The 9,058-nt window shown below is 33.2% G+C and overlaps 1 protein-coding gene across 1 annotated transcript; it reads right to left on the bottom strand.

The window, feature by feature from the left end:
- Positions 1–1,622: 1,622 nt before the first annotated feature.
- Positions 1,623–6,966, bottom strand: LOC142347341 (uncharacterized). Its single transcript, XM_075398926.1, has 2 exons — positions 6,384–6,966; positions 1,623–1,901 (listed from the first exon to the last, which is right to left on the bottom strand). The coding sequence occupies exons 1-2, from the start codon at positions 6,642–6,644 to the stop codon at positions 1,761–1,763; spliced, it is 402 nt and encodes a 133-aa protein (XP_075255041.1). The 5' UTR covers positions 6,645–6,966; the 3' UTR covers positions 1,623–1,760.
- Between the last annotated feature and the right edge of the window lie 2,092 nt (positions 6,967–9,058).

The following is a 9,058-nucleotide window of genomic DNA, read 5'->3' as shown; positions in this document are numbered from 1 at the left end:
ATTTGCAACAAGCAACAAAGCCATTTATTGAATGATCGCATATACGTACAGATGTGGTGCAATGAACATATAATGTTTTCGACCAAAGAGCTCATGGATTTAATGGCTTTATTGCTGTGTATGCCTAAAACAGTTTTTGAAGTTTTTAATTAAGTTCTTTGTTTGTCGTTATTTTGCTACATTACAACTCAGCCTTTCCAATGGCAATTACAATTCGGGTCCCAGAGGTATATGAGTCAATCTATCTACTGTCTGTTAGTTGAAAGCTTTTTGTTATGACATTTAGAAATATATTGTTAACAAATAGTGAAAATTTGAGCTTTACCACTTCTTTATTTAATTGTTTGAGAAAAAAAGAAGTTACTTCAGATTGCGTTGTTTTGTTTTTGTATAATAATTTTTTGCTCTGATTCTATGAATTATATTCGAAACAAAATCGGACAATTAACCGGTTTTGACGTTCTGGTCACATATGGAATTACTAGCGTTAAACAAAGGAGCAATTGAAAAAATCTAGTAAAATCATAGCTAATAGATGATGATTGTTATAGCTTCGAAACCATTTCCCTGCAAAATAAGTAGATTTTTTAAAATCTTTAATTATCTTTCATCTTTGAGCTTTTAATATGCGTTGTCTCATATAGTCGTATGATAAATTCTGAATAATGGTTGCTCTTAATGGCTTCCAACAGAAGTATTAATGAACCTATATAAATAAATTATCTGATATTTAAAAGTTTGCATGCATGAATTTGAATGTGATTGCTTTCCTGAAAAAAAAGCTTTGTCTCATTAATGACCGATTGCTTTTTTTGTGAAACAAAGCTAGTGTCTTCTTGTCTCGTTAATGGCAAAGCTCCTCGGTTCCCTAAAACGGCATTGTTTAATTCGTTTAATGGTTTGAGTTTTAAGCGATTCTCATTGCCTTCTTCTTCATTTGAGAAATAGGTCAAAAATGCCGATGAGCGTGAAATACACCTTACCTGGCTTTTTAATGAACTATATTAGAGATATTATTTAATTAAGAATTTTGCAAATATTTATGGAAAAAATTGCAAAAAACGTAATATAAATGGGCTAGTTTTTATCCCGCGTGTAGGAACTTCCTTCATTTCTTCTAGTGACTATCAGGATGACGTTTCAAGAAATTGACGTACCAAAATCCTAAAAATTTAGCAAATCTTTTTCTCAAATTCGTTGAGAATTTTGTTAACCGCTATCTATTTGCGCTCAAAGAAACCAACAGCAGCATAGCCTTATTCTGACCATTTTAATGCTACATCTTCCAGTCATAGATGGGTGACTAAGGCCAAGCCTCCATTGGACTTGATATGAATCTTTCCATATTCGAACATGAGATTGGGTTACCCAATATTTTTCTTCAGGTTGAGCACGGTTCCTGAATAATGATGATAATTCGTTGGACTTCATTGATGAAGCAATAAACCAATTAGAATACTGAGCTTACATTTTCTGAATTGGGATTGGCCAGTCAGCGCGTTACTAAATATGAAAGTCAGACAGTTCTTTGGAAAGTAAGCAAAAAATTGTGCTGCAAAACGCAACATTTCCCGCTACTTATTTGAGGTTTCTTCACCTGACTCAAGATAATTTTTGCAACAAAAAGAATTCAAAAGTTATTTTGATATATGTAAATCTTTTGCACCCAGTAAAATTAACTACTGGCTTCCTTCCAAAGTTTTATTTTCAAAAATATAAAAATGAAAATCAAGTTTTGTTTTTTTTTTCATTTCCCCCATTCAATTCCCTCTGCTTGATTTGGTGACCACTTGATTGACAGCTGCATTCGTCTGTCCCGGAGCAGGTACCACCTGTGTTATGTGTTCCATTGTGCATTTGGAGACATTCCCTATTGTAGAGGCACAGCGCGAAATGATTCTCTAAAGGCACATCAAATGCAATATATAACCGAATCGAGTCGGAGCGCCAGTCGAAACCTCGACTTCATCAAATGATTTAAGAAGTCCTTCAAGAAATTGATTTTACGGGAAGGGACTCTTGTTAAACTCCAGCGCAATTCTTTTCATGCGTCAGGTCAAATTATTTTCACGCCGGAATTATTGTCGAAACTATTCTTTTTTAGAAAGTCGAGCTTTTTCACAAATAACTTTCATGCAGTGGCCCCTAAGACCAGTTTATTTGATCTATTCACAACAACTGAAAAAATATTCTCTTGTTCCTCCAAATAATTGAACTCTTTGGATAATTTTCACTATTTTCCCTTGAAATAGTTCAATAACTCGGACTATACTTTATCGGCAAACTAAATAGTCTCATTTAAAGGAGCCAAAGTTTAGAACAACGTCTCTTGTCAATGACAATAGAACATAAGACCATAATAAGACTACAATCGCGTTTTCCATTAAGTGGAATTTTTTGTTCCGACCCCACTTGTGGGGGAAGGAACTATATACTCAAATGGGTTTTATTTTTGTTCAGTCAATTTTGGCCGATCGATATATTCATCGTAGAGAAATGTGAGTGCTATCATTAAAAAGCTCGTCCAGCCTAGATTTTGAAATTGAATTTTTTTTTGAATTTCGTATTTTTCGAGGAGTTATCGAGGATTGAAGTTTTGTGTGAACACGTCATATTTGGTATGAATTCGTTCACTTTTAGTGTAATTTTTCTTCAAATTATGATCTTTTCTTTAAAAAAAATTTCATTCCAAATTACATTTCACGCCACAAAAGGAATCAATTTTGTATTCCTAATAAACAAAAGGTGATAAAAAGATTAGTTCTGTTCTCATAGGGAAGTTTACAATAAAAAATCGAATTTTATTTGAGAGCTGTTTTTTAGAGAATTTAATATTTTTAGGTCACCTAGAAGTTGGTCTCTTTTTGTATCGATGTTTGGTTAATGATAAACCTGATTTATAGTAAAATGACGCCTAATGAACAAAAAACACGTCTTCAAGGAATCGCACATGTTTTTTATGGCTTCGACTCTGAGCTTTTGTAACTTTTAACGAAATTTTGAATTTCGTTTTGAGGTTTTTACTGAGTTTTTGGAGCCCTATGGCATAGAATCGTTAACTGAAAGTGCAATGAGTTTTGTAATGAGCAAAATTGAAGCTATTCAGTCCTTTGATTGGACAGCTAATGACTGTTAAGACTTTATATAAAATTTTTTGAAAATTTTTAAAAACTTTAACCGATCATAAACTTCTTTTTGTAATATGTAAGTCAGTCTCAGTACTGAAAGGAACCCTCTCTTTTCTACTGCAATCAAAACTAAACTGTTTGGCTGTTTTTCCTTCTAACATTTGGTTTATGACTTCAATACTACAAGATTTCAAAAACAATTTAAAAATTTGTTTTTGGATATTTTCGTATTTTTGAGTCCTTTTGAAAATTTATTACATTATTCTAATTTGGACAGCTCCCCTTGGTTTAGTGAAGACGTATAATGGATCATAGATAAAGTTTTCAGAGAAAAATTTACTGTTTAAATGGTTTCGACACTTTCTTGCACTTTTCTACTGAACTTTTGGTTTTTGCCTCTATTTGTTGTTGTTTTCTCAGTCAATGACATATTGTAATGTCCTATTGTATCGACAATTTGTCAATCACAAACAATCTTGTCGTACCATCGAGTCATAACTTTTATGCTCCCATCGAGCGCTTTTATTGCCTTTCGCTGAAAGCAATTAAGTTTAATGGCGTTGATACTACCGGTTTTATCAGAAATTTCGTGGTTTTAATATATTTGTTCATATTTGTTGAAATTTCGAATTCATTTTGAAAAAGAAAAGAATATCATGTTGTTAAAAAATTAATGGATGATAGAAAAATCATTACCGAAAAGTTATTTTTCAACGGCTTCGACACTTTTCTCGCTCCATTTTTTTTTAATTAGCGGTTTTTGCCTATTTTTTTGTAAATCTTTAGGTAAGCGTAAAATGCTGACCGGTCTCGAAAGCTTGTAATTGAGTATTCAAGGATTGATGTTAACCGAGGCAGTCATTTTATAGCGAATAATCTCAAAGTTTATGATATTTTACGTTTTCAATGGTTTTTTAAACTTTTCAGTTTTTGTTTTTTTTCGTCAACTTGTAGCTTATTTTGATCACTGAGAGACTTAATTCAATTTTTTGTATTCGCAGAATTTAAATTTTCAGTGATATCATGTCGTAACTGATGTTTTGTTTGCGGACTATATGCGTTTAAATAAAAGTTTTAGTGGTATACTTGTGTTTCTTTTTCTCTTGTTTTAGCACATTCGCGTACTAACAGATCCCAATGATTTTCAAATTTGGCCCGCATGCACTAATTCAATCTTTCATTTTAATTTTAGTTGTATTAGTATGAATGAAAATGGAAGGAAGAATACATACTATTCAGATCATAGCTAATGGTTTTAATGGCTTCAAGAATTTGTGTTTTCGCAAATTGTATAATTTTTTGAGCTTTTCTGCTTCTGTAGTCCGTTCCTATGGCTTAATCTAACCAACGACAGTTCCTATTGGTTTCATTATGAATGTTTAGCAAATTTTAAGAATTTTTTGTTAAAATCTAATAATTTAAGACTTTAGAAATTATTTGGTTTAAAAATGTTGCTTGTTTTTCCAATTTCGCCTTTTTATTTCCGTTTGTCGACTTTGTTACCTAGTCTCATTAAGAAAAATTGCCATCTACTGAATAGTATGGACAAAGTAAAATTGTGCAGTTAAGGTTTATACGATTGCATTTCGGCTTTGTTACTATGTGCGTTCAAATTTAGATACTTTGTTTTGCCGTGAAATTTTTATTTTTGCTTCTTTTTTTGTTTCTTTTCTTTTGTTTCGTAGTTTTTTCAATGAAAGATCTTGTCAGCGCTGTAATGAGGCATGGCATTATTTAATTCAATAAGTATTTAGGTTTTTAAACGTTTTTTTTTTTAAAACTCAAACATCTATTTTTATTAAGTCTTCATTTGGTTGACAATTAAGTCAAAAGTGTAGATGAGCTCGGGTCGGAACATCATGTGCGAACGCACATTAACGGGCATCCTTGTTTGCATTTTATTTGCAAAGCAAAGAAAAAAATAAATCGACAGTTTAGTCCTGCCTTGCACGTTTTCTATGAGTTGAAAGTGTGACAATTGTCGTGATACAATTCTGCCACAAAAAAGCTTTCAACCTAACTAAGCGTATGAAAAATCAGTTTATTGAAGCTCAGAGTTGATGCACAGAGGAACATTGAAAAACTCTCTGAAATCCACAAATTACATACAAGATTAGCAGAAGGAAAAGACTCACAAACTAACACAATGATCATGGAAATTAACCAATTGGGAAAAAATCTTTGATATGAAAAACTTTTTGGAAATAAAAACAAACGTCCACCATCGTACAACAAGCAACCCATCTGCAGTATTAGACTGAGAGCAGACTGATGTATAAACCAGCGCAATTGAAATAAGATAGAAGTTTTTGTAGTTGCAGGGATCCCTGGAAGCAGAGGCAACCAAGCACTCTTTCTAGTCGAGAGCACATAATGCCGTGAAAAAGAGTTACCCACTACATTTTTGCTTGAAGAAAAAGTAGTTACTGGTGGTTATAGTGCTTAATTCCCAATTTTACAGCTTGAGCTTTACAAACTTCATATATAAAATTTTAAATTCCGTCCCATTTTTTTCTATGGTTTCTGTTTCTAATTCTCTTTATAATTTTCGCAGAGGCGATATCAGAAGGTTCAAGTTTCGCAATGAAACTTTTGTTTCAATCATTGTTAGTAGAGCTTAGGTGTGGCAGCGACAATATTATAATTGTGCGACCATATAATTGTGCAATATGATAATGATAATCTCGCTTGACTACCGACGATGTATAAGAGTTCACAATTTCTGAGCAATTGCTGTCTCCCGGTTGGAAAAGAGAACAGAAATTATTGTGTCACGCAATGAAGGGGGACAATTTTTTTCATCACTAATACTCGACTGTGATTGTTTTAATACTCATATGTTGTAAACTATTTTGTATGGCTTCATTGGCCCAAATTAATGAATAGTGGGTTTTTGCGTGGGTCAATCTGCGGCCTCACTTATATCTTACCTATGTGGGTCGCATTGCGAGATGAACCTATGTTGGGTGATTCTATGAACAGAATCATTTATTATTTTTTCAATAAAAACCATGGGTTTTATATATAAATATTTTGTTAATTCATTAAGAATGTAAAACAAATTAGAAGTTATGTGCAAAGGGGGACTCAATGTGCAGCTTTCCCGCTATTTGGTGCATGGTCTAGTAACTCGTCAGCTTGCACAGCCTGTGTTGATTAGAATTGTAAGAAAATCTTCAAAATGGGCCTTCAAATGGGCATTGTTTGCCGAATATGAGTTAATACCTCTACCTCAGTAACAATCGATAATCTCACCTTCGCCTTGGCTCGTTTCACTCCCTTGACTTTAGTGGACTGTTGTAGGATAGCGTATGAAGATGAAGACTGAACGGGTGCTGACTTAGACCTCTCCAGGACAGGAGTTGCGCCGGTGGTTTCTTCCTCATCATCCTCCCAGGACTCCTCAGCAAGCGTCTTCATTTCTATCTGATCTGCTGTGAGGGCTGCTTTTTTAAACCTCGCTCCTCCCCTCGTAGGGCGAAGTTTGATATGGTACAGAAATTTATTGTCACTCATTGCCAATCGAAATTAAATGAGAATCAACTCCTACAAAGTTATACTTTATTTATGATTATAAATAATAAAGTTGATCACGTTACCAAGTTGCTGGACAGTTTTGTCTAAAAATAAGCCAAGAAAAAATACAAAATTTGTTGTATTTGCTACAGATGCGTTCGAAGAGGACTTTCAAAAGTAGATATCAAATGTTGTGGAACTTTATGCGATCGTTTGGCGAAAATCATTTGGTAAAATCAAATGTTCTCGTAAGAACGGTTTCAATGCATATTTGTGTTTTGCTTATTAAAAACACGAGTAAGCATTATTGTTTACAGTTAGAGCTTTCGTAATATTTGCTATGAAATAGAACTAAATTAATATGCTGATCATTTGACAATTAAACAGTGTTATGGTTATTTTCCTTCATTTGCTTTGACTCTGGTTACTTTCAAACCAGACGATCATTATAGACGTTGTATTAGAGTAATAATCTCGATTTTGGATCAAATGAGCCCTCTAGATTCTTTTTCAAACAATGTTTATCAGATATCCCAAGAACATGAATAAAATACAGCGTCCCGGGCCGAGGAATTTGGCCAAAAATTTGTAAGATCAGCGGCAACTAGCGTTGACAAGTCGGAAAATTCACCGCAATTTTCTTACATAATTTTGCGTTGAATGCGTTGAATTTAAAGACAAAAATTCAACGCATTTAGCGCAAAATTATGTAAGAAATGGCGGTGAATTTTCCAACTTGTCAACGCTAGTTGCCGCTGATCTTACATATTTAGCGTTGAATTTAGCGTAGATCTTACATAATTAGCGTTGAATTTAGCGTAGATCTTACATATTTTTGCGTTGAATTTAGCGTTGATCTGACAAAAAATCAACGGGTATGGGACTCGAACCACTGCGCTCCTGTTTACTTGTCGCCTCTTCTACCTTTGCGCCACCGTACCTTGGTTTCCTTAAGAGCCGCAATCCTTATAAAGCGTAGATCTTACATATTTTGCGTTGAATTTAGCGTAGATCTTACATATTTTGCGTTGATTTTAGCGTAGACCTTACGTATTTTGCATTGAATTTAGCGTAGAACTTGCATATATTTCGTTGAATTTAGCCTAGATCTTACATATTTTTTGTTGTATTTAGCCGAGATCTTACATAATTTCAACGTATTCAACGCATTTATCATGTGAGAAGTACTGGGAAAAATTTAATTTTTTTTTAAGTTTTGAAAAAAATTTGAATTCCCAAAATGGTCTGAAATGGTTTTTGCACCGTAAGAGAGCAAATGGTTATTTTTTGCTGACTTCATTTTTCTCAATTGTGCAGTATAGGGGTCGAAACAGTAAAAAAATTAATTTTTCGAAAAAAAACTTGAAAAATTTGAAATCTTCAAATGGTCTGAATTGGATTTTGCACTTTAAAAGAGCACTTAAAAAGATTTTTTCTGACTTCTGGTTACTCACCTTTGGAGTATCGGTTTCGAAATATTGAAAAAATTAATTTTTCGAAAAAAAACTTGAAAAAGTTTTTAAATCGTAAAATGGTCTGAAACAGATTTTGCACTATAAAAGAGCACTAAAAAGTGATTTTTCTCACCTGTGCAGTATAGGGTCGAAACAGTTAAAAAAATTAACTTTTTGAAAAATTAACTTTTTGGAACTCTCAATTGGATTTTGCACTATAAAAGAGCCCTAAAAATGATTTTTCTCTGATTTCACGTTTCTCACCTTTGCAGCATAGGGGTCGAAACAGTGAAAATGATTTTTCGAAAAAAAACCTGGAAAAGTTCTGAAGTCGTGAAATGTTCTCAATTGGATTTTGAACTATAAAAGAGCACTAAAGAGTGGTTTTTTTGCTGACTTCGCTTTTCTCACCTGTGAAGTATCGGGGTCAAAACAGTGAAAAAATTGACTTTTTGGAAAGAAAACTTGAAAAATTTTTGGAATCATAAAGTGGTCTGAAATGGAATTCAAAAAATTCAACCTTAAATTTGTAAGATCTAAGCCAAAATTCTACGCAAAATATGTAAGATTGGTGTTGAGAGCGTTGAATTTATGTAAGATCTACGTTAAATACAACGCTAAAAATGTAAGGTCTACGCTAAAATTCAACGCTAAATATGTAAGATCTACGCCAAATTTCAACGCAAAATATGTAAGATTGGCGTTGAATGCGTTGAATTTATGTAACATCTACACTAAAATTCAACGCTAAATATGTAGGATCTACGCCAAAATTCAACGCAAAAATATGTAAGATTGGCGTTGAATGCGTTGAATTTATGTAAGATCAACGCTAAATTCAACGCTAAATATGTAAGATCTACGCTAAAATTCAACGCTAAATATGTAAGATCTACGCCAAAATTCAACGCAAAATTATGTAAGATTGGCGTTGAATGCGTTGAATTTATGTAAGATCTA

This window comes from Convolutriloba macropyga, chromosome 1 (genome assembly GCF_964194025.1).
Source record: "Convolutriloba macropyga chromosome 1, txConMacr16.3, whole genome shotgun sequence".
Taxonomy (NCBI): domain Eukaryota; kingdom Metazoa; phylum Xenacoelomorpha; order Acoela; family Convolutidae; genus Convolutriloba; species Convolutriloba macropyga.
Note: the sequence above shows the minus strand (reverse complement) of the source record. Positions and strands in the feature narration are given on the sequence as shown.

Excerpts from the sequence above, each read along its gene's own strand:
- LOC142347341 (XM_075398926.1), bottom strand. The coding sequence starts at position 6,644 with ATGAGTGACAATAAATTTCTGTACCATATCAAACTTCGCCCTACGAGG. Across the intron at positions 1,902-6,383 it reads TGAAACGAGCCAAGGCGAAG|AGAATCATTTCGCGCTGTGC; the intron begins GTGAGATTATCG and ends ATGTGCCTTTAG.